This window comes from Antechinus flavipes, chromosome 3 (assembly GCF_016432865.1).
Source record: "Antechinus flavipes isolate AdamAnt ecotype Samford, QLD, Australia chromosome 3, AdamAnt_v2, whole genome shotgun sequence".
NCBI classification, from domain to species: Eukaryota; Metazoa; Chordata; class Mammalia; order Dasyuromorphia; family Dasyuridae; genus Antechinus; species Antechinus flavipes.
The window spans coordinates 46,772,820-46,799,510 of NC_067400.1; the positions used below are offsets into that span (position 1 = coordinate 46,772,820).

Consider the following 26,691-nt stretch of genomic DNA (forward strand, 5'->3'; position numbering starts at 1 on the left):
CTTCACTTGCTTGGTTCTCTTCCATTTCTTGTTTTTTTGCCTCTCCTCTAGTGTCATTTTTCCTCCTCCAGACTTTCAATGATGGTTATATTTGTGCCTCTTATCTTTTGTCTGCCTCAGAGAATTTCTCTGTCAACATGGTTTTAATTCTCACGTCCTTGCAAAATGATTATCAGACCTATGTTTTCAGCCTCTGACCTATGTTCTTATCTTACATATCCAAATGCTCATAGACTTCTGCACTCCACCATCACCTCAAACTCACCATGTACCAAAATGGATTCCTCCACTTTCTCAATAAATTGTGTACCCTTACCATCCGTCTGCACTCTCTGTTATAGATATTTTCATTGTCTTTAAGTCCAAGACTATATACCTGTTGCCATTGACTCTCTCTCTCAGTCCAATTCATTATCATTCTTCCTTTGAACTGTCCCTGGAATTTGTCTATCTCTTCTCCATTTTCTCTGCCACTTGTGGAGCTAATGTTCTAATTACCTCACTCCTAGGTTTTTACTGTAGCTACCAAATTTTCCCTCTAAACAGTACTACATACTCAGATTATACTAACTGACTAATCATAAGGCAGTACTTACATTTATGTCTTTTAACAATATTCATAATGATAACTTCACATTTACATAGCATAGAAATAGTGTTCTTAATTAGATGGCACCCTTACTCATGTCCTTTCCGTAAGTTGCAATAGGTTATGTGTACCTGGTAAAATAGATATGCAGGTTATGTGATCTGGTCTTAAACAAATCAACCTCCACAAAATAGAATAACTTTAAAAGATTCTTATAATGAAACCATAGATTGAAGATAGTACTTATAATAACCACAACTGAAAAATTAAAATGTAGCAGAACTGACACTTTTCTTGCTTCTAGTACTGGTGCTTTGCCAGTCATATTGTGTGGTGAAAATGATGGCCCCTTTTCTAATAAGATCTGAAAGAAATTGGTTAAAAAGTTGAAAATTATCAGGTGGATTAATTGCAATTTAATTTACACCCAATACTTGTTAAAAATATAAAAACTCAACACTTCAGATTACTTTGGAAGAGTAAACTGATTAGCAATAGGGAAAATGGAAATTTGCTAGCCAGATTTTAAAAAAAAAATAATCTCTATAACTGGCAAATGGTACTGAAATTGGGTATCATGATTTATTAAGTGTAGTCAATGATACATTTTTCCATTTCACTGAAACTATCTTTGGGACTAGAAGAGCAGGTTAGTTTCAGAGAGAAAGAGGAACTAGAGACCAAATTGGCAATATTTTCTGGTTTATGGAGAAATTAAAATATTGTTGGAAAACTCTACTGCTTCACTGAATACAGTAAAGCTTTTGATTGCATGGATCACAACAAAATGTAGCAGATCCTCAAAGACATGGGAATGCCAGATAATTTTACTTGTCTCCTGAGGTACATGTATATTGACTAAGAGGCAACAGTTACAACCAGAAAGGAACTGATTGCTTTATTTATTTATTTAACTTATATAGCGAGTAAGACAAATTAAAAGAAGGAATTCAGGTTGCCAGGGGAAAGATCAACAATTTCAAATATGCAGACAAAATCACTGTGATAACAGAAAGTGAAAAAAGAATTAAGAATCTTAAGGATGAAAAAGGATAATGTAAAAACTGATTTGAAGCTTAATTTAAAAAAAAAAACACTTTTTGGCAAATAGAAATGGAAGTAGCATCAAATTTTATATTCTTGGGCTCCAAGGTCACCATGGACAGTGACTTTACCCATGAATTTAAACAAAACAAAACAAAACAAAAAATACTTACTTGATCCTTGGAAGGAAAGCTGTGACAGATCTGGGGAGCATACAAAAAGCATATCCATCACCTTGCAGACAGTTGTCCATATAGTCAAAACGATCGTTTTCCCAGTAGAAATGTATGACTGTGAGAATTGGACTATAAGGAAAGTTGAGTGCTACTTTTGAATTGTGGAGCTGAGGAAGACTTATGAGAAACCTTTGGACAACATAAATTTTGAATCAGTCAATACTTAAATTACTTCAGACTGTTCATTACAAGATCAAATACTGAAGCTGAAGCTTAAACATTTTGGCCACATAAAGAGAGGACAAGACTTGGTGGAAAAGACCATGATGATGAAAAAAAAAAAATTAAAAGCAAAAGTGAATGGCAGAGGATGAGAAGGATATGTAGTATCTTGGAAACTTTGAACATGACCTTTGAGAGACTTTGGAAGATAGTGGTCCATGGGTCATGAAAAGTTGGATATAACTGAATAATTGAACAACTCCTATAATTTTTGTGATATGTATCTTTTATCCATAACCATCATTAAAAAGCAAATATTTAAGTGAATTGATCTTAGAATTAGAAGTAGAGATTAATCTATCACAAAGTGTTAAATCAAAATATTCAAAAATAATGAAGCATGCCCAATTTTATTATTTGTAATTAATAGCTAATAAGTAATGTTTTCCTTGGAGCAAAATAGTTTTATGTTCTCTCAATAAATAAAATACTTGTTTTAAACTTTGTCTATTTTACCTTTATCTTATTTTTATTTATATTTGCATGTTTATAATTTATATAATAGTAATATAATTTTAAAATAACAACAGTAATAACATGTAACATAAATATGCCAGGCACTATACTAAGTTATTTTATAGTTAGTTTTATAGTTAGTTATTACCTCATTTGATCCTCTCAACAATCCTGGGAAGTAAGTGCTGTTATATTATCCACATTTTACATTTAAAAAACCTAAGGTAAAAAGAAGTTTGTTCAGGGTCACATAACAATTGTCTTAGGTCAGATTTGAATTTTGAGACTTTCTGATTTTAGGATCAGTGCTCTATTTTACCTAGATGTGCAGATGAATGGATGAATATATCTTCTTTCTCTCTCTCTCGTTCTTTCTCTTTCTCTCTCTCTCTCTCTCTCTCTCTGTCTTTCTCATAAGAAATGAGAGAGAGGATAGATAAATAAACATAAATAAAATACATAAACTTTTTTTAATGTTTATAAGGGTATGAAAACAAACGTTTAGAAACCACTGCTATATCAAGGATTCTTATCCTGGGGTTGCCTGAAGAGATATTAGGTTCTTGTGAACTTGGACAGGAAAAATACATCTTTTTTTTTGTAATCCTGTGTATTTTTTGGGTATGCATTAAAAATAATTTTGAAAAGAGATTGATAGGCTTCCCCAAATTGCCAAAGTCATTTAAGTTAAAAAACATACTCTTGTTCTAGACAGTTCCTTCTAAAAAATATCCCTGTTCTGTATTTTATTCCTTCTAGATGTTATAAAATGATAGATCTTGGATAAATTAATATACTTTGCTATTGATAGATGGTAAAGAAGTGAATGTGTAACAAATTATGTAACTTCTATTATTACTTGAATATTAAAATGTCCTCTTTGAAATAATGTTATTGGCCAAAAGGAATAAATTTCCATTAAGAATTTCAGACAATTAAAAATTTCAGACAATTAAAAATCAGTAAGAAATGATAACCTTTTAGAAGATACTCCTACAATTACCTCCTATAATGAGTGCCTCTTTTGCTATCTCTGAGTGAACTCATTGGATTTTTGCTTTTTTCAGCATAAAATACCTTGAAGGAGACTACTAAAGTCAAATTTCTCTCTTTCCAGATTAAATCATTGGATGGAACCATTATTGGAAACATTTGTAGACAGTGGCCAGGCTTTCTACGAGCATCAGTAGCAGATGTAGACAACTATGAGATTACTTTTCCATTGGATCTTAACATAACAATGAAAGCTATGGTTTTTGCAGCTTGTTTCCTCATTGTAAGTCTGTACTTTTATTTTTTAATATTTTTTGAGATTCTAAACTTAAGCACAGAAAATAAGCATTTTCACATGCAAAGGAGAGCATGAGAAAATGACTGTATTGATCTTTTTTTTCATATTGCTTGCTTTAAAATTAACAATGTATATATATGTTTATATATGCACACATGCTATATGTGTTTGTATATACATACATATGCACATATATGTGTAAGTATAGATGCAATTTATATGTGTTTATATATATACATATGTATTTGCATTTCACATAATAATTTTAAAATTGTTCTGCTTGTTTGTGTTTCCTTCTGTGCATTAGAAATGGTACTTCAGTGTCTTTCATTTTAGGGATTGTTATTGCTAAAACTTAATTCTCTATCTCTACCCTTACCATATCTCAGTTAAAAAAAAAAACAAAAAAAGAAGGAGGGGGAAGTCTTGACATAGTTAAGCAAAAGAAATTCACATAGTAATCATGGTAAAAAAAAAAAAAAAAAAAAAAGGTTCTTTCTGTACCTTGATTCTATTACCTCTATCAGGAGATGGTTAGCATACTTCATTGTCAAAGATTCTCTGAAGATATGATTGAACATGGCATTGATCATATTTATTAATTCTTTCACATTTTTTTTTCTCTTCACTATGTTGCCATCCTTCTACAGATGTAGTTCTAGTTGTATTTATATCACTTTGCATCAGTTCATATAACTTCAGATGCTCTGGAATAATTTTTTGTCATTTTTTCAAAGTATAATGTTTCATTACATTCATACATGTTGGGCCAGAATTGGAGCATTATTAATTTTTTTTTGTTTTGTTTTGTTTTGTTTTTACCTTTTCCATGTTTATTATGTGAATTATTTGAAATATACTTAAAGAATAAAAAAGAACAGGGAAATTGTATTTTGGGGATAAACAAGAATATAAACTGTGCTTTTCTTTTCATGGAAAGCATCCTGGATTTGGAGTTAGAGAACCACAGTTTATATCTTGATTCTTCCAGTTGCTATTTGGATAAACTTGGAAAAGCAAATTAATGTCTCTGGGCTTCAATTTTTTTGTCTATAAAATGAGGGAGATAAATTAGATGACTGAACTTCTGTTCCAGCTCTAGCACTATACTCCTATGAGCTATAATCATTCATAGTCCTATAAAAATAACAAGAAAAAATTAGTCAGCATCTCTCACCTTCTAATATAATAGATATTTTCACATTTCTCCAGAAGAAAATGTTAATCTGAAAATCTTATTTTATTAGTACAGTTAATAAAACTTAGTAGGATTAATTACCAATTACTTTCTGTTAACATCTAATTGTATATCTGTCTACACACACATACATATGTATATATCTGTGTGTTTATTCATATGCATATATACATATATATATATATATATTTTTTTTTTTATTCTAGGATTTCATGTTTTTTGAAAGATCTCCGGCAGATGACTCTCGTCGCACCCATCACCATCACCGTTGATGATACTAGTAAGAATAATAGAATGTCAGAGTTGGAAGGGGACATAGTGGTCTTTAGTGAAATCCATTATGAGCAGAATCATCAGATAGACCATTCCCTGGAAATGGCTATCTAGTCTCCATGTGAAGACTTTCAAGTGATAACATTGTACCTTTAAGAAAGACCATTCCATTTTTGTAACAACTCTGATTATTAAGAAGTTTTTAGTTTGTATGGTATTTTTTTCTTAAATGGGATTGAATATTGATTAGATTCTCTGTAATTTCCACTCAGTATTCCTACTATTACTTTCTAACAGAAGGGAAAACATGTCTAATTTCTCTTCTAAATGACCTAAAATTTTTTAATTTTTCAAATACCTTTAGAAAACTATCACATCAACCTCCCCTCCATGAACTCCCTAAAAGATGGGTCCTTCATATTCTTGGCTCTGTTAATATTAAGCAGCATTGTAATATCACTGTCATTGTCCTATATGTGCTCACTTTGGGGAAAGTCTTTTCTATCATCTTGGTAACATATTTGATGCATTTAGTGTCAATATTTCATCAAATCTTTATATTATCCTTGGCTTTCCTGTGACTTGTTATAATCTTCTTAGGTCTGTCTTCTATTGTTTTTCTTCCATATTCTTTGAAATAAGATGTTTTGGGGAAAATGGAGGCTTTATTATTTCTAAATGATAACATTGAAACTAGCACTCCCTTCTTCCTCCCTTCCACCCCCCAAAAATAGGCTTTCCCTTTGGAGTTTCCTAAAAGTTAATTCTATGGCAACCATAACATACAATTCTAGCATCCCTTGTATATCATATTATTATGGATCTATGATTGACATACTCTCTATATTGGTACAGATGTCAACCCTTTTCTGTGTCTTTATATGTTAAATGAAGGGGTTATATCAAATGACCTCTTCCAGCTCAAGAGCTATACTCTTTTGATTCTCTTGGAAATCCTCTGTGTAGATTCCATTTAACATGCTGGGGGCCTTCTGTCTCATAATATTGACTTTGTGTAGGTGACAGCATTGTTACCATGTAGCAGCCTCCCTCTTCTTCTAGTTATGTATCTCTCTGATGATTTCATTTATTCTATATATTTGTTGGTAACATATTATATATTATAGCCTATTCACAATAAATAATATAGCCTTATGCCTCTCCATTGCCTTATAGAAAATAGCAAAATTTAATTCTTCAGAGACTGTAGTATCCTAAGACTCTAGATTGGTTAACATACACATGGATCCTTCTTTAGGGGAAAGTTTGTAGTCAATAAAAGCACAATACAGTTGGTCAAAGACAAGTCAGCCCATTTTTCCTCTTCTTTAAATCTGAACCCAGTTCATTTTCAATCAACTGCAATTATCCGGGTTCCATAAATAATGATCAGTTTTATGGATTTTTCACCTAACCTCACATCATTGATTAGACAAAAGGCCTTTATCAAAAACTTTATTTTTTTGTGTGTAGATATCTATGACAAACTCTTGAATCAAGGAGTTTCTTTACACATGGAAATCTCCATCATGGCTAAAAAAGCTCTGCGGATCCTCTTTTTTCTAATAAACACAATAAAATTTGTTTCTTTTTAAAAATACCTTCATCAAGGATACTTGTGATCCTTGTTTAGACCATTTTTAAAAAGAATGTATTGAGATGAAAATAAAACCCAGCCACAATGTGAAGCAACAATCAAAAAAAAATCTAATGTGATCTTGAGCTGAATTTAAAAGGGCATAATTTTGATATCTATTCTTTTAACCATTTCTTTTATTTTCAGTGCAAATAACTTTGTTTTTTTTAATGGATTAAGTTAGAACTGACTCATCTATGTGACATAATATTTTATATTTTATTCTTCATTCTAATTTAAAATTGATTTTTTTTTTGCTTTAACAAAATTGTTCTTTTTTAGACCCAATTATTTTTTTTTCTTATATTGGTAAGTAAGTTCCTGCCATTTCATTTTTATGAATCATTTGGTACTAACTGAGACATCTTCTATAGTTGTTCTTAAAGAAAATATTTAGGACAAATAGAAGCACAGTAAAATAAAGTGTTGGCTGTAGGTTCAGGGAAACTTGATTAAACATGTGGCAAAGTGGAGAGAGTGCAGATCTTAGACTTCCTGACAGCTGGGTTTAAACCCTCCCTTTGAAACTTACTATTTCATCATGAGTAAGTCATTTAAACTTTCTGAAATTTAAGGAAACTTTCTTTAACTTAGCATTTGAGTTATAGGTATATTTTGATGTGTAATCAGTGTTCCACCGCTGAAAGCAAATGTTTTTGAGATGTTACCATGCTATTTCTTTTTTTTTTTTCTTTGTACTCAAGATGTAATTCCAGCAATGCATTCATTTGCCTCTCCAAGATAGATATTCTTCCATTAAGCTTCAACTTCCTTTTGACCTCTGGTTTCACTGGTTGCAAGAATGTCAAGATTGATGTGGAATGTCCATTCATTTACCACTAGAAAGGATTTTGTATCTAGGGTAAAATCAGCCAAGTTAGTATTAATAGCTATTTTAAAACATTATGATTTGACTATCATGTATGCCATTTTTACCTATTTTCCATAATTAACACATACATACATATATTTTTATTTAACATTGCCATTCAGTTATTACATTATATGAGTTTTTAAATTAGAGATTGGATGTTGAAGAGTAAAGAATGTGGAATTAGGAATCTTGGCAGTGATACTAATTAGCTTTGTGACTTTGGCCAAATCATTTCTCATTTGGGGGCCTCAGTTCCCTCTTCTATAAAATGAGAGAGTTAGACTGATTGCTAAATTGCAGAATCAGAGGAGAAGGATATTATATGTTTGCATTATTGATTTTTTTGAAATTAAGCATAGGTCTTTATATTTAGGACTTAATATTTCTTCCCACTAGATTTCATATTCTCATGTTCAGGCCATCATTTTATTTGGATCCAAATCTTTTACCCAACAACTTAGCTTTCTTTTCAGGCTTTATGTCATCTGCTTATTTGATAAGCATGCCATTTACATCTTCAAGACATTAATAAAAATGATGAATAGGGCATCACTAAAAGTCGAGCCCTGTGGCTCTTCACTTTAAATGTCTCTTCAGTTTTGAAAGACGATAATGGATAATCATAATCTCTTAAATTCTGCAGATTCACAATCTCTTGGAACATTATCCTCTCTCTAAAAATTAAAAAAAAAACTTGTTTTGGGAGAACTATTTCAAATTATCTGCATGAGGATTAGTTACTCCACAGATTATTTTCAGTGACTTCAAGTCTCTGAAACCTTGAAAGATAGCCAAACTAGATTTTAGCTCTAATAAAAGAAGGGAGCTTAGAAGGGATGGCAGTTAGGCTACGCAAAATTAGAGTTATTTATAAGTGTGTGTTTGAACATGCCCTAGTATGGCTCTCAGTCTCAGTTTTATTCCTCTAGGATAAAATAGGTTGCAAAAGGTTCATACCAGAGAGCTGAGACAGTTGTAACCTACTTAAAAATGAAAGGAATGGCACTATAGAAATATCCACATGTACAACATAGATGGAATTCTATCAGCAAAAGTTAGAGAATAGTTAGGCTGATATTGCTTGTGGAGAGAGGTAAAATTACAAAGGTTGATAATGTGCCAGATGTTAGAAATATAGGGGGGTATGACTCAAATTTAACTTGGAGGTATAAATTTAATGACCCCACAAGCTTCACATAATTTTAACAGGAGACTCTTTCTATTAATAAACATACAAGTAAAAAAATAAATTGACAAAAGTCCAACAAAAAGAAATGGAATGACTCAAACAGATCCACATATCTGGGGGAGGGAGAGGGCAGACTTAGACAATGGCATTTTATAAAAAGATTATTAATAATTAAACATGAAAAATATGAAATGTTGAACATAAACTGCTTGTGGAAGGCAACCTCAAAAATAAAAGAGGAAGTAAAAGATTCTTTTAAAAAAACTAATATTTATTTCACATTTGGATGGATTGAGACAGGGAGAAGTGAGCTTGATAAGAAGTATGTTTTAAATGTATAGTCTCACCTTCACCCACATTTTTATGCATCTTAATATTTCTAATTAGGAAGTATATCCTTCTAAAGTACTTTGGTACATAGTAAACACTTAACAAATAACTTTTCATCTATTCTTTCTTTCTTTCTTTGTATGTGTACAAGTTCATATTACAAAGTAAATAACAGATTCATTTTATATTATTTAATGTTTTATACTTCCATGCATCCCTTAATTGTAACACATTAGCTGAGGTAATTAAGATTTGAACATATAGAACATGTGAAATTAAAATTAGAACAAGGCCACTAGTAAGATAATAATTGGACAGGATCTATCAATAACTTTATTGAAGTCACAACACACACACATAAACACACACATTGAATCTCTTTACATATATATGTATATATAATCTGTCTCTTTACATATATATGTGTATGTATATATAAAAGAGACAGAGAGAGAAGGGTGGTGGGAAAAGGGAGGGAGGAAGGGAAGGAAGGAAAGAGAGAAGCCATGACTTTTCTGGACTTTTTTTTTCCTGTCTCATTAATCTACAAGCAGTTAGTAAATTCTCTGTGCTAGGTCCTCTGCTAGGTGATAGGAATCCAAAAATTAAAAGCAAAAGATTGCTCTTAAGGAATTATACACTATTAAAAAGATACTATATACATATCTATATATCTATATGTCTATATGTAAGTATGTAAGTATGTATACCAACTCAAATAAATACAATACAAATACAATGAAGAACTTTAATGAAGTGATCGTTAAGGTTTAAAGTCTCTAAGGTCTTCCAGCTTGAATATTCTATGAAGCTGATTGTTTCTCATTTGAGATGAAATAGGCAAGCTGATTTGCTCTCTTTCTACGAGGAAACCCTGCCAATCATATTGTTATTTTGGTAAGTGAATTCAAGTTTTATGCTGCAGTTTAAAATGCATCATTTTATATGACCCTTAATAAAAATTCAATGCAGACATGTGTATATACATACATAGACACATGTGTGTATATATAAACATATATATACACACATAGTGTGTATATATATATCTATATATGTATGCATATATACACACACTCACACACACATACATAACTTTTTTTTTAACATTGACATTCAATTATTACATTGTATTAGTCTATCTAGATTAGAGAATAGATTGCTTAGAGGAAAGAGTGTGGAATTAGGAATCCTGGTTGTGATTCTAATTAGCTTTGTAACTTTAGCCAAATCACTTCTCATTTGGTAACCTCAGTTTCCTCTTTTGTAAAATAAGTTTTAGACTGATTACTTAAGTCCCTTCCAGCTGTACAAGAAAAAAAAAATCAACAATAGCTGAAACTCAGGAAAGCACTATTGTTTTACCTTTAGCAATAGTGAGGAATAGTGGAAAAGTCAGAATTTTTGTGATTGAATAGCCTGGATTTATATCCTAGATCTACCACTTAACATTTATTTGATCTTGAGCAAATTCTTTACATGTATGGACTCACTTTGCTCCTTTGAAAAATAAGAGCACTGGATTAACCTAGGTCAATACCTTGATATTTTCCAAGGTACTTTCTACATCTAAACCACAAGATTGCATAGATCAACCGTAGGATCATGTCAAGATCCTTATCAATTATTTAGTCATCTGTATCAACCGATAAAAACCACACTGAACAGATTGAGGACCTTTTGCCCTGAATTAATTTATTCTGCATTTTGATCTAAGTATAGATCAAGACTTTGTATACTTATAATACTGCTATTGCTTAGATTCAGAGTGAAAAGAAACCTTGGAGGTCATCTTAGTGTAACCTATATTTTACAGATGAGGAAACTGGATCCTAGAGAGATTGAGGCATGCTTCAGTGTCAGACAGGTATGAAATGGCAGAGCTTAAATTTTAACCCAGGGCCTGTAATGCCAAGTTTGTTGGACTTATTGCACTACGATAAATCCCTTCCCCTTTCTTTTTCAAAGTAAAATAAAAAGTGTATACTTTCAAAAATATTTTCTGCTTAATACAGAATAATAGATTACAGTTTTATAGTATTGTTTTAGTTATTCCTTTTAAATATTTTTATTGATAAATTTTATTTTTGTATCCCACGTTCATGTCCAAATGTCTTTCCCCTTTCTCTATTCAATTAACCCAGATACAGCTTTCTAGAAAAACTAACCAACAAATAAACTATGCCAAATAATCTATGTAAACTATATTTTATTCTTTACTTTTGTGAAGTTAACTCATCATATATTTCTTTAAAAAAATAGAAAATTATAATGCATATTTAACCCTATATTACTTAGCTTTATGGAACTCATGTACTATTATTTTTAATAATGATATGTTAAATGGAAAAGTTATTGTGAAGTATTAATATCAATAAAAACATCAGATTATATTGTCAGAATTCTTCACCAGAGGCTAGTGCCTTATATTCTAAATGCCCTTTGGACTTCTATGTAGAAGATGTGAGATTTCTAATTTCTGTGCGGTATTATTAGAATAACTTATCACTTGATTACATTGCATTTCAAAGTCCTTCCATGTGTAGGATGCCAGTTAATGTTCTACTGATCATGTATACATTCCTCATTGTGTGTTGGAAATGTAGAATTGCTTATTTGGAATAAACAAGTTGGATTCCATTCTCTGAAATTCAGTTTCATGTATTATCTTCTTTACTTCCTTCAAATACAACCCCTTTTATGATCTCTACAACCATGCACATCTATTTATCATCTTTTAAAATACATATTGATTAGGACAGGTGCTTCTTCTCAACTGACACATTCTCTCCCTTATTCTTTTAGTTAAGAAGGAAGGATTTCTAGCCATTCCTAAATAGTGACCATGATACTCAACAATTCACACTCATGGGAATGATAATCCATTTGCTTGTCTCGATGAGCCTTGACAGGATCTCAAGTCCCAGAATGTTACTTCTATTTTGTATTACTTTTTCTGAGCACAGGTAGCCAAAGAGGGGGAGTAAAGGAAAAATGTATAGCCAGACACTGTGTTAAGTGCCTTACAAATATTATCTCATTTGATCCTCAACAACCCTAAAAGGTAGGTGTTATTAGCCCCATTTCACAGTTGATGAACCTGGGGCAAATATGAATTGTGATTTGCCCAGAATTATACAACTTGTAATTGTCTGAAGCTGGATTCAAACTCGAATCAGTTTCCTGGCTCTAGGATCATCATTCTCATCACTTTATGATCTAATTGATCCTAAGAGATCAACATTCCAAGATTTGGCAGTGACCACAGAGGTTTGAGTGTCTGGTTTGGTGCTAGAACTTCCCTACCTTTTTAATTTTCTTATACTTTAAGTTTCCTGATCTTCTCTATCCCACATCCCACAAGCTACTATGCAATTTGACCTCCTTCCTGTTTCTCTAATAAGACACTCTTATTTCCTGAATACAAGCATTTTTACCAGTTATCTTCTATATCTGGAATGTTCTTCCTTATCTCTACCTCAAGTAGCAGCTAAAATCTTGCCTCCTACAATACGCCTCTCCCAATCCCTCTCAATTCTAGTTTCTTTCCTCTTTTGGTTATTTCTACTTTTCCCCATATAATAGATTGATTGTACATAATTATATGTTGCTTCCCCATTAGATTTTGAGCTCCTCAAACAGGCACTGTCTTTTAAGTTCTTGATCTCTCCAGTGGTTAGTAGAGTGCCTGACACATAATACACTGATGTTACTTCTCAGAGGAGATGACCATTGGCACAAGGAGACTAATTCTAAAAAGACAAAGTTCGGGTTTAAATTATAGATTTAGCCCCTGTGGATGACTATATAGGCAGGAAGAAATAAAAAGGGAAAATAAAATATCTGTTCCTTGGTCCCAGAAAGTATGCATATGACTTGACTTGCATTGGTAGAGAAAACTTTCTGGTCTAAGAATTCTCTATAGCAGTGGAATTGCAGATCCTTATCCAAGTCTTAAAACTGATAACTATTTTGTGTACATGTTTATTTTTTTTTCTAGAAGAAACATTACTGATGTCTTTTAGGAGAGACAAGAGACACATCTGAGCTTTGTAGAAGAGATTTTCTCTGTAACTCTGAGGCAGGGACTGAGTGAGCCAAAGAGAGAGCCAGGAAGAGCCTGATTCCTTCTCTTTAGAGTCAGCTTCTACTCCCACCAGAACCCCTGATTTAATTCTACCCATATGAAGATATCTGAAAGTCAGAGACCCTTTTCTGGTAGTAAGGCCCTTGGATGGAAAGGGATAAATCATTTATTCATTCATTCAAACACATACTGTAGTAATTGTCACAATGTAAACTTGGAGGATGCTGGAAACCATCACTTGGATATTCAGTTTATCTGTTCTTATTTGTCTTCATAGTTCAGTTGCTACGTGCCAACTGTTCCAGGAGAAATTATAGACCATTTTTCTAAGCACAAACTTGAAAATGTGTGAGCAATGAATTTATTAGCAGAAGATGACCTTTACACATGGGGAATATAAATATACACTTTGAGAGTATAAACATATGTTGGATCACAACAGAGATGCATATTGCCTGAAGCTAATCATTTGCTTAGCTAAACTTTGAACAAAAGGGTCTGCCTTATGGAAAGACAAAGATTAAAGCTGGCCTTGGAGGGAGTTAATTGAATTCATAGGTGTCCTTACCCAGGTGGCTGGATGAGTTGTGTGGTAGGCAGTCCAATGGCTTTTGGCTGTCAGAAGAAAGACTCCATAGAAGTAGCTGAAGCAGAAAATCATACCCTTTGGTCATAAAGCTTGAGTAGGGGATTGTCTTAAGTTTCTTAACCTCATAGAAGTTGATGAATCAAACACTGTCACTGGAATTCGATGAATCAAACACTGTCAGCTAATTTTTAATTCAAGAGGACTGATGATGAAGCATGTTATCCACCTCCTGTGGCAGACAGGTGATGGATTCACAATACAGAAAGTGACATAGATTTTTTTGACACAGTCAACTAGGAAATTTGTTTTGTTTTGACTATGTATATTTGTTATCTGATAATGCAAATTTGTAATTTGTACCTTTTTTCTTCCAATGTGGTCATGGGGAGAGAGAAAAAATAATAGATTTCTGGTAATTAAAAAATTAATAAATCATTTTTCTTTACTACTTGTTCTTACTATTAGCCAATTTCCTCAGTTAACAAAATGTTATTCCCATAAAGAAAGTTAAGGAAAAAGGAAAATAGATTTAGAAAATTATTTCAAACTAACTATCTGGAAATCCAAGCGCTAATTGAGAGGGAAATACAGCTTTTCAATTATAAAATTACTTAAAATCAAGATCACCACTAATGTGTCTGCAGCAATACTATGGGATGTGGTTCTTTAAGAACTAGAGTCTTAGATTAATCCTGATCTTTAGTTCCCTCTTTTTAACCAAGTTTGTTGAGCCCATTCTTATTTGTAAATTGTTTTTGACAAACTATTTCTTCTGATAAAACCTGTCTCGGAAGCAAAGAACTTTAATTTGTCTCTAGCACCTTAGCCTAGTGATTTAGCACATAGCAGGCACTTCATTAATACCTACTGATTAATTTGATTGAGAAGGTAGTGGGAATATAGGAAGTGAGTGGAACTGCTTCCATTATGACAGTTGTTAACATGTTGAAAAGAGTTTAAAGATACTTGTCCATAAAATAAGGTGTCTTTTTTGTAAGCCCAATCCTTTGATTTCTAGGGGAGAAGAAATAGAACTTCTTAGAGTCTCTTTCAATATGGTGTTTGATTGATTCAAGGTAAAAGTTGAGTGTGGCCTCAGACAAATAGATTTTACTTTCTGTGAAAATACTGTGAAAGACCTTACTTCAGAAAAGCCATGGTCATCCATTGCATCCTGGGTCATCTCCGTCTTGAATTTTGTCCTGACACATTGGAATTCAGTCTCTGGAGGATGGAATGAAGCAGAGGACTTTGTGAAACATTTCCGCACTCATACCCACTTTCCACACAAGTCCAGACATCCCCCTTATGGTGCCATTGCCCCTCTTCAAGGAGGTAGAATAAACAACAACAATGGAAATTGCAAAGAGGGAAATTTAGGCTTTTTAAAGGAAAACAACAACTTTCCAACAACAGAACTCTTTAAAAGTGAGATAGATGCACAAAGAGTGGCAAAAATCCCTTTCTTGGGTACATGGCAAAGTAGTTTTTGCTTTTATTTTTTCTCTTTCTATAGGTTGGACCAGATATTCACTGAGATCTCTTTTTAACAAATACTATAATTCATTAAATGTAATTTTTTTAAAATAATGAAGAATTATTGAGTTTGAAATATGATCAGAGTTGGAGTTAGAGTTGGGAGGCATTTCGGGTTAGGGTTACTAACAGTCTGGTCATAAGGTTCCACTACATTCTTATCTAATTATCCATAAATTACAAGTCATATATATGAAATAAAAATAGATGGAAGGTACTCTGAGAGTATTAGGTATCAGCATCTTGAGGGAGTATGGGCATTGGTGAAGGAAGTAGTGAAAAGACCTCCCAAAGTCAGTAGCATTTAAGATAACTCTTGAAAGAATCAGGAATAGTAAAAAAGCAGAGATGAAGGAGTAGAATATTCAGGGGGTGGCACGCAGCAACTGCAAAGCCAGTGAGCTGGGAAATGGAGCATCCTGTCTGAAAAATTCAAAAGAGACCAGTGCAATTGTGTAAAAGGACTAGAAAGGTCCAGATTATGAAAAACTTTAAATGCCAAATAAAGTTCATCTTTAATTTAACAGGGATATAATAGGAAATCACTGGAATTCAGTAAACAGGGGAGTGATGTAGTCAGGTCTGTGCTTTTCTTTGGAGGTCTTTAAGCAAAGGCCAGGTGACATCTTATCATACAACATGACTTGTTGATAATACAAATTTCTTTTTAACTATGAGTTGGATTAAAAATCCTTTTCTGCTCTAAAACTATATGAATTTGTGCTGAAATATAAAATATATGAGAAATAGAAATATAACTTTGGACCCTCCCCCCAAGAGATAATTTTTGAAAATCTGAATTTAATTAAATAAATTTGGAGTTGTGAAATATTCCTAGCTGTGGGTACTATTTCTATATTAATTTTTTTTCTTTTTACAAGTTTTCTCATAAGTGGCATTTACAACACTTATATTGACCCATTATTCAATTGTCATTTTTCTTAACAAAACAAAAACATTTTATTATTTCTGTCATAACTATTAAACATGTAAAACAATCAGTTTCAATGGCAGGATATTGCTGTCAGCAATAATCTATCTAGGAAGCAAAACAATTTAAGTAAATTATGCAAATATAATTCCTTTATCCTGAAAAGCATTTTTTTTCTTTTGGGGAAAAGAATGTGCAATGAATATCAACTAATTTATTATTCTACACACATACACATATGTATGTGTGTATGTAGGTATATGTGTATGTGTATATATATATGTATACATTTTACTGTAAAAGTAAACAAACATATTTAGAAAAGAAAGATTATGCTTATAAACATTTTATTTCATAATAGATAATTAGTGACACAAGTTATTTGTGTATTTGTGCAAAATTGTTGCTTCAGACAATCTTTTTATCCTTTCTCTTATGCAACTAGAATAATTCTAAATAAATAAAATCATCAGTAGGGGGCAACATAACCACGCAGTATCTTTCAGAGTTTTCTCATGTGAACAAAGTTTCCTTTAAAATCATAGAATTTTGGGGATGCAAAAAACCTTTAGGGATAGCTAGACCAGCTCTCTGATTTTACAGATGATAAAAATTAAGTCCCTGAGAGTTTAATTGTGTATAAAGGGTCACAAAGCTAATTCAAATAGCAAAGAGGGAAAAGATCTTTCAGTTTCCAGTTAAAAACATAACTTATAAATACAGGGGAATTGTATTGTTATTGGCCTTTTCTTATTTCTTCATAAAATAATCATAATCTTAATAACCTACACGATGTTAAAAAGAGTAAGATGAAAATACTGAAGTCTTTTCTAAGTCATCACCAACTGCCTTAGTTCAATAAAATCAAACACTCTAGGGTCACCTCTGAATTTCAGATGCACATCTCTGTCATATCACTTTAAAGAAGTACTTATTTACTCTGGTAACTTAATTGTAAAATATTTGTGTAAACAGCAACATTGTAAATACAAAAAAACTTAGGAACTCTGATCAACACAATAGCCAATCTTGATTTCAAAAGACCCACAGAGAAGTAAGTGATAGATTCAAGATACATAAGGCATACTTTCTGGACCTGGCCATTATGTTTAAACATACATAATTACTATAAGAATTGTTTCTTTCTCTATTTTGTCAATGGGGAAAAGTAGGATGGAGAGAAAAATAAAATTAAATATGTATTATGTGGAATAGAATTTAGTTTATTTAATTTATCCATCCTAGCTTACCCATGATCCTCCTTTCTTTGTTATTTTTCCAGTGATACCATTAATTCATTATTTCCTTAAGTAAAATAGATGCTTAGTTTTTAAAAACAAAGGTTACCATGTTTTGCTTGATATATCTCCACTTAGGGATTAGTGGCCAGGGGATACTACTGAAAACCAGAGCAAATAGAGGAAGAAAAAAAAAATCAAATTATCAATTTGAATTGAAAGAGATATACCCTGTTATGTTTTGTAATTTTTTAAATCTGTGTTTACATGAACCCGGTCCTATTTATTTGTTTAACAGGTGATATGCATGGATGAGTGTGTACATGTGAAATCCAGGGTTTAAGCAGGCCATAGTTCAGACAGCTGAAGATTCTGTGCTGAAACTCCAATTAAGCTAAAAACCTACCTTTTCAGTGGCACAAACATGCCCAGCTTCATGTCCTTGAATTACTTCATTACAGCTCCACTGCTCATTTTATATGCTATTCCATTTTGTTCCCATCTTCTTGTCTGCTTTCTAGCTTGGAGTCTCCCTCTGCAGCCCAGGCAATTTTACAGATTTCTCTTTCTTGTCCCTGCAGCTTGTTTTGAGTCTGGCATGGATGACCTTCTTGGCAGGAGCAAGCAGGGAGAAAGGAAATAACAGATTTCTCACTGCCTCCCATTAACTCTCATTTGCTACTTGACTGATGGATTAGATTAGCAATTCTCCCCTTCCTTCTGCCTATGTCAAGAACTAAATTTATATATTTCAAAGTATAAAAATATCCATATGACATTTAATTACATAAATCACGAGATAAGTGATCTTAATGAAATATGCTTGACAAACAATTGGTAAATATAACCTAGGAATTTTTAAAAATATAATAGTCACATTTATATTAAGCAACTTTTATTTTAGAATATCATATCATTAAAGATATATTACATTTTATATATTATATACATATTTGTGTGAATGTGTGTTATATAGATAGATGATAGAGAGAAGGATAGATAGATAAATAGTATTTTGTACTTGCCTGGCTATCTTTTGATAAATGTCTTTGCATTCACAAATATATAAAAAAAGAAATTTATGGGCATTTTTATTTCTCTTTCTTCTCAATTCTCTTTGACAACTATAAGATTGACAGTTTTATTCTATATTCCAGTTCAATGATCATTTATGTACTTTGTTACAAAATTTCCTTGTTCTGATTATGCATGTTTGTATATGTTATATATATGTATAAAAGTTGTTAATTTTAAAATAGATAACTTATCTCTTCCAAAATCACTATAGAAATAAACTCGTTGAGAACAAGGAGAACTTTGTATTTGTATCCCTATCTCCTGTGCTTAGCGTAGTACCTAGTATAATAAGCATTCGATAAATGTGTATATATTGCTTCATTACAAGATGTTTGCTTTGTGTGTGTGTGTGTGTGAGTGTGTGTGTGTGTGTGTGTGTGTGTATGTGTGTATGTGTGTGTGTGTGTGTGTGTTTGTGTCTTTGGGCATCCAAAGACAAACAAAACAAAAAGACTGTTTTGGGGACAGCTAGTTGGTGTAGTGAATAGAGCACCAGCCCTGAAGTCAGGAGGACCTGAGTTCAAATGTGGTTTCAGACACTTAATATTTCCTAGCTATGTGACCCCCCCAATTGCCTCAGGGGAAAAATGTCTTCAAGTAGCCCATATTCCTTCAGCTCCTTTTACCCTTTCTTCTGCCAATTTTCACCCTTTATCATTTTGGGACTGCCTTGATAACAGCAGAAAGACAGTGAGTGATTCACTACCTATTAGCCAAATTGCAGAAATACAACAAAGATTCCCTTAATTGGTCTAAAATCAGGCCTCAGTCTAATAAGCAAAATTGGTGATAGGAATACTAGGTAAGAAATCCTACCAAGACAGTGTCCTTAGTTTGGGTTTAGAATATTTCAGTCATTACCATTGACCATTTTAGTGGAAATTCAGAATGATACAGTCAGCCTCCAGAAAACTACTGTGGGAAATGAAACATAACATAAATCCCTGGGGTGATGGAGATAGGGGCAGAGAACTACTAGGAAGGAGAAGAACATTGACTTAGAAGGTAGAAAGCAGACAAAGGCAAATTTCACCCACTTTAAACATGTTAAAAGCGTTCACATTAAACATATTCTCTGAAATAGTACTCCATGTTCCTTGTAATATGAGAAAAATGTTAATATTAATGAACTAGCCCTCCTCACCAGTCATTCAAGGGCTTCACCTTTAGGGAAAATTCAAGGTCACAGACCTCTATCTCTAAATGTGAAGCTTAAGGGCAAGACTATGTCCTTGATGGGATAAGATAAACATCCCATTCCTCTTGGAATTCTAATTAGGGTAGTTAATTGAGGTTTGTAAAGCACTTTGTGGATTCCATTTGATCCTCAACAACCTGCAAAATAGGTGATTTTTCCTTTTTTTAAAGAGACAATTGCCCAGGATCACACATCTAGTGAGGATGTTAGGTCATATTTGAACTCAGATCCTCCTGAATCTAGGTTCAGTGTTCTATCCACTCTACTGTGAGTCACTTCTGGCCTCCCTTTACTCATCTGTTAAAAGATAGCAGCAGGTGCTCTCTTTTAACGGATGAGTAAAAGAGAAACCGGAAGTAACTCACAGGTAGTATCTTAGGTAGGATTCAAACACAGGATTTTCTTAACTCTTAAGTCATACACAGTGGCCACAATGCTAACTTTTTGGCTCCAGAGCTGATACTCTTTCCTCTACCATAAAATGCCTCCTGAATTTCACCTGAGATTACCACTTCTCCCCTGATTCCTCCCACAATATCCACTGCACCTCTATTTACCCCAAATAAATAAAGAGGGAAGGGAAAGAACTTCCACGGTGGTCTGTGATCTAATTTATGCTGGATAATACTGTCCTTGCGTATAAGGGGATAACAGAATTAGGGTTCCTCTCACTGACTGAAAGGGGACAATATCTTTCTAATGCTACAGCTTTGCCTATGAGTATATACTTGGACATATAAAACATTTTTTTTTGGCAATGTAGTTAATGTTATTATTTCTAATCCCTTTCTGTGAAAATACTAGTTATACTGAAAAACCAGCCAACATCTCTATACATGGTAAAATGCAAAGAGGTCTGGGAGGAAAAGGGCCTTATTAGTTCAAGTCCAGGCTCACTTGGATGTTTTGAGAATGTTGGACTGGATGTCTCCTAAATGTTTTCTAATCCTAAATCCCCGAGTTTAAGCATCATTGAATCAGGTGGTAGATTTCAACTCAAGGGGGGAAAAGGGAAAAAAAAAAAACAAAAAACAAAATTTTCCTAACAATTAGAATTGTCAGAAAGGGAAGGCTGGCTGAATCAATCAAGCAATAGACATTTTATTAATCACTAGCCATATTTCTAGGCTATAACCTGAGAATTCTGGCCCCAGAGAGCTTATAGTATAATGAGGAAGGCAGCACATAAATGTTAGTGTTTTATAGATAAGGAGTCAATCTGCTGAGACAGAGTGTGCTAGATTAGTGGGATTATAGGAGGAGATCTGGGTGTGAATCCTACCTCAGCAATTACTAGCTGTATGGCTTTGGATTTCTCTGAGTTACAGTGGCTCACTGTGGGATCATTGGAGACAATAATGGCTTTAGCACCTACATCACAGCTGAAGTTGCTCACAATTTCCCCATCTATGATTGTATAGTTTAGCTCCTGACAGCTATGATTAATAACTATTAGTTTCAAAACTAAACTTATAGACCCAAAAAACACTTGAAACATTAAAGTTGGCACTAAGTGAGGAATTGGAATTGGAACTTAGAAGCTTTCTTTCAAAAACTGAATATATTTGACTTTAAATAACAAGGAAAGATTTCTTGTCAGTGCGAGTTACTAGTTAAGGGAATTAGCTCGCTCACGGAGCCAACAACTCACTGCTGGCCAGTGAGATTTTGAAAATATGCAATGAAAAAAGCAATGAGAAGCTTACTTTGCTGTCTCTAAATATGACATGTCTAGATTTTGTTGTTGCTGTTAATTGTCTCTGTGACCTCATGGACCATATGGAGTATTTTTGGCAAAAAATACTGAAGTATACAGGTTCACACAGCTAGTAAGGACTTGAACTCAGATCTTCCTGACCACAGATCCAGTGCTCTATCCACTGAGCCACTTAGTTGCCTCTAGATTTTAGGGGCAAAAATAAGAAAAAAATAACCTTTTGAAATAGAAGCTAACAAGATGTGATGATACTTGTGAGTGACGAGAGCAAGGAATAGGGCTTAAGTTCCAATCATGGTGTCAAGAAAAGCAGTGTTGATGGTTAAAAATCTGTAAGGGGCTGTCTAATACCATCTGAGGGGAAAAGAAGTATTTTTGTTGTCAGAAAAACAAACTCTATACTGGAACAGAATTAGTTTTTCAGCCTCCACTGGATAAAAGTGGAGTACCACAGGACCACATAAGCCCCTTTGCACCAATTCCATATTAAACAATCTTCTGAATTGTTTCCTCAAGGTATTTTGTTATACAGTAGCAAGTGGTCTGATCTGCAGTTGATCTGATGCCAATATACTCGTCACTGAAAGGTATATATCCCTCTTTGCAATGTGAGAAATTGGCATTTGAATTTGTTTTCTTAAGGGCTGGGTATCTCTGGATAATTCAAATAAACTTGTTTTTATGAACTTGCCCCACTGAGTACCATATGCTGAATCATGGATGAACTCATAAAGATACTAATATCTACAAGTTAATGTTGTTTTACCTCTCCTTCCTTCCTCTTTCTTTACTCTTTCTTTCTGTCTTTCTCAATTTTTTTTCTTAAACTACGCTCTCATCTTAACTCTCCAAAACTTCTGCGTTGACACCATCTGACTTTGTTAACATGATAAAAAAGGGAAGTAATTCAAGTATCTGCAAATCCGGAATTCTGTAATCAATGTATTGGGCTGCCATTTTCTCAATATATTTAATATTCAAAATAACAATTAAAATAGTTCTGTTATTGACATTTATCAACTCTTGACAAGTAACTTAACTCCTCAGTACTATAGGCAACTTTCTAATACTATAAGATTCAGTGAAAGTGTCAACCTGTATTGGTAGAGGCATTTTCCTCATCTGGGTATTCATTATACCAGTGACATCACAGATCCAGTTCATACACCTAAAAATACGAGTAAATAGTTACCTTATACATTGGCAGTAGTTAGCAGAGTACATTATGTTTTCTAATTTGAGAAGAGAGTTTCCCCCACAATATTGAAATCTCTGTCATTTTGGATTAAAGAGTTATTTGATTCCCAAATGAAAAGTGGTTATTACTTTCTTAGTTCTCTTAATGAAAAGGTTTAAAATAATTTCCAATGGATTAGCTTGCTGAAAGTAAATGAACAAAGCACAGGTAAGCTTTTGTAGAGATATAAGTTTTCCAGGGTGGAATGCAATCCTAGCCAAAGCATTGGAGATCCCTGGTAAGCTGCACCTAGGTTTAGCACACCTGGAGCTGAGGGAAGAAGGGGGTAAGAAAAGTTTAAAAGGTATGTGCCAAAGACAAACCACACACATTGTAAATTTAATAGAACAAGATCAAGGACCAAAGGAATGCATGCAAAACCAGACTTAGGATTTCATCTTCAACTAGGTGAGTGAGAACAGTATGTTGGTTAGTTTAGTGCTAGATCTGGGGTTGAGAGAAGGTTGGATTTTTTTCTGTAGATAAAAGAAACCAAGTAAATGAATGGAGATGGTTCTGTGATACTTTATATAAAAGAACAACCCTTGAACATCATGCTAGTTCAATTCAACAAGCTCTTACTAAGTACATCCTGTGCACCAAGTAATGTGCTAAGCCCTGAGAACGAAGAGACAAAAAATGAAATAGAATCTATCCTCCAAGAGTTTATATACTTCTGGGGATTAAGAAGATTTAATAACTAAATCAATATGATTGTATTTAGGTAGGGCAAATAACTTAGTGATTCAGGAGAAGATGAATCCAGAAGCAAACAAAAGATTCCAGGAGGGATACTGAGCAGAAAGTACATTTCAGGGAAACAGGATTGGCCTGGACAAAGAAGGCACCAAATCTGGAGATGAAATTCTAAGTTCAGGGAATAGAAAGTAGGCCAGTCCAATTGGAGCCAAGAATATATGAAGGGGGAATAATATGAAATGAGCCTAGGAAAAAAAGGAAGGCTGGAGCCAGACAAGGGATTTCAATGCCAAATTGAGGAGTATATTAGGAACTATCAGGGCTAAACTGACCCAGGAATACCCTCAAGGGATGAAAGGAAGCCCTGGTTAGAAGATCAGATATATACACTGATTTATTCAGAAGAATAGAATCGAAAGCCAATCCACAAAACTATCCCTTTTTGTGGCCTCTGGCATTCAAGCTGAAAATCATGGCCATGTTAAACAGCAGTTTTCCCTTCCGTTGGCTATACTATAGCATTAAGTCATCTGAAGCTAACATATGTCAACTCCAAAACTCCAGAATGCTCCCAGCAAGCTACTTGGTAAAGCACCTTAAATGGGGAAAAATAAGCATGGCTTACATGTGTTCATGGAACTGGATAAAGCCATTTTCAGTTTCATTTCTGATTCATCACCAAGGTGGCTGCTTTATCGTGATGAATTTTTCAGCCCCAGGATGATCTCAAAGACCATCTAGTAAATTACAAGATGGGATGCAGCCTGCTGGTATTGAAATAGGACATGAAAAAATTAAATGATCCTAGAAGCACTGAAACTTTTGGATTCATATGCTATATTGTTTTTAGACTATGATAAACACTCACTGATTCAGGTTCTTCTAATCCAAAACAATGGCTAATTTGTATAGGTACTAGCCTAAAGCTTAATTTCATTGGCATTTCTATTAAAGATTTTTATGGAATGAGCATAATCTACATGAAAAACCAAATTAATTCAGCAGCTTCCACTTGTGTAAAATATGTTCCCAATATCATAAGGACAGAGATGGGACAAATATGGATTTTTCCCGCTTGGTTAATGCCAAGTCAGGGAACTTCTCCAAAGCCCTGGAATCTTCCACATCCTAATTCTGAGCACCCAGTGATTGGAAACAGAGGGATAACTAGCAATTTTTGTGCCTGGGACAACACAAACCCCACCCAGGTCAAATGGACCTAAATGTACCCACAAGTTAACTTTTTAAGCAATGATACTAGGGCTGTGGATGGAGACTCTGAGGCTCCACAGAGGCTTTGAGTAGGGCAGGGCATGCTAGAGGAGGAATAATGAAGTACCAAACTTTCTTGTTCCTATGTTGCTAAAGGGCTACCAGTTCTTTCAAAGCTCTCTAAATATGGTGCTCTGGTGCAAAACCCTATTTACCTCACTCTAAATTATAGCTTTGGTTGGGAAGTAGAGTTTTACTACTCCTTCCACAAGTTTGTCTGGAAAGCCATTGGGCAGAGACTGGGCACCTGAGACCAGATAGTTAGAGCTGCTTTTAGAAAGTCAGTATGGTTTTGTGTTGAATTTTCCATTTGTTTTGTTGTTTGTCCTCATTCTTGAAGAGGACCATAACATCAGAGAGATGATGACATACAAGCGAACTGGATTTAAGTGAGGGAGAGCTGTGCAATGGAATTTTTCTTTTTGGATTCCATTTGTATAAGGTAGTATTGTTGCCTTAAGCTCAGAAAAAAAAAAAAACACTCATATCATCCCTTGGTCCTAGAGGTAAAATAGATCACATAGCAATGATAGGATTAATCATATTGTAAAATATAATGTTATATATAAAAATCATTTCTCTGAAGTCAAGATCTGAGTTCAAATCTCACATCTGATATTTAATACTTGGGCAAACTTTGCCATCATGTCACCTCACTGGGCCTCAGTTTACTCATCTGTAAAACCATAGGGTTAAAGATAGTCTCAAAATTCCTTTTCAGTTCTGGAACTATGATGCTATAATCTCAGTGAGAAAATTTTGGAATGATAGGCTTAACAAAAAAAAAAAAAAACAGGAGGATGAGTCAGGAAGAGGGAGGAAAGGAGAACTTTCTGGTATCTGTAGTGAATAGAACTTTCTGAGAGAGGGTCACAACAAATGCCCAGTTAATTCTTTATATCTTTTTGACAGGACATGCTAGGATGAAGACAGCACCAAGCAGAATCAAGAAATAATAATAATAAAGGCTTCCATTTATGTAGCCAAGTTTGCAGAGTGTTATATTCAGTGATCTCATCTGATTTTCCTAACAGCCCTGTGAGGTAGGTACTATTATTGTTTTCATTTTACAGATGAGAAAACCAGGAATCAGAAAGCCCAGGGTCACTCAGCTGGTAAATGTCAGAGAACCAGGGAGGTCCAGGAAGAGAAAAAGTAGGGCTCGCAGTTAACAAGTGAAGGGAGCCAGTCCAGAGGTAGAAATCTGCTATTTCAGGCCAAGCTTTAGCACTGAGTAGGCAGGCAGACTTAGATTCCTGAAACATTGGCTGTCAGGGACAATTAGAACTGGCCAAGTTTTCCTCAACCTCATACATTTTCACTCCTTCTGATCTTAAAGAGAGTAATCCCAGCTGATTTGATAGTCAAGCCAACATCTGATGGAGATGAGCCTTTGTGGATTGGAAGAATAAAGTAATGCCGTGGAAACTTCAAAATCTATACAGCCATGTCTCTGATTTCTCAAAGCCTGTCTCTGTTTCTCTGGAACCACAGAAAACCTTGCCTGCTGTGTCTATTTCCTGGCCTAGCTGTGGGAATTTGGCTTCTCCTAATGTCTTGTTTCTTCAGGGCCCCCTAAGACAAATTTATTTCCCCTCGGAACCATTGATGTAATCTATCCACATCTCCTGCACTGTCTAAACCAGCTTCTGCCTTTCCTAAGAAACTTGATGCTATCTCTAGCTCACGTTCTTAGGACCAATAGAATTTTCAGTCCTTGAGGATCTTACTAATTGTGAAGAGACAGAGTCTCCCTTGCCAGAGTCCTCAAA

At 33.9% G+C, this 26,691-nt stretch overlaps 1 protein-coding gene and 1 long non-coding RNA gene across 5 annotated transcripts in view; one reads left to right on the top strand and one right to left on the bottom strand.

Annotated features, from left to right (window-relative positions):
- The window catches only part of LOC127552975 (phospholipid scramblase 4-like), a 68,108-nt gene extending 42,160 nt beyond the window's left edge, over window positions 1-25,948 (top strand). For 3 of the 4 annotated variants that reach the window (XM_051983322.1, XM_051983325.1, XM_051983323.1), the window contains exons 8-9: window positions 3,665-3,823; window positions 5,243-11,988. In XM_051983322.1, coding sequence (XP_051839282.1) covers window positions 3,665-3,823; window positions 5,243-5,308 — 225 coding nt within the window. In that variant the 3' untranslated portion in view covers window positions 5,309-11,988. Of the gene's footprint in view, window positions 1-3,664; window positions 3,824-5,242; window positions 11,989-25,831 lie in introns of those variants that run through there. The other variant, XM_051983324.1, reaches the window with a different exon arrangement.
- LOC127552976 (uncharacterized) lies at window positions 12,503-18,923 on the bottom strand. The gene is made up of 3 exons (XR_007951634.1): window positions 18,126-18,923; window positions 15,159-15,238; window positions 12,503-14,069 (listed from the first exon to the last, which is right to left on the bottom strand). It is a non-coding gene; the product is annotated as an uncharacterized LOC127552976 (long non-coding RNA).
- Window positions 25,949-26,691: the final 743 nt, after the last annotated feature.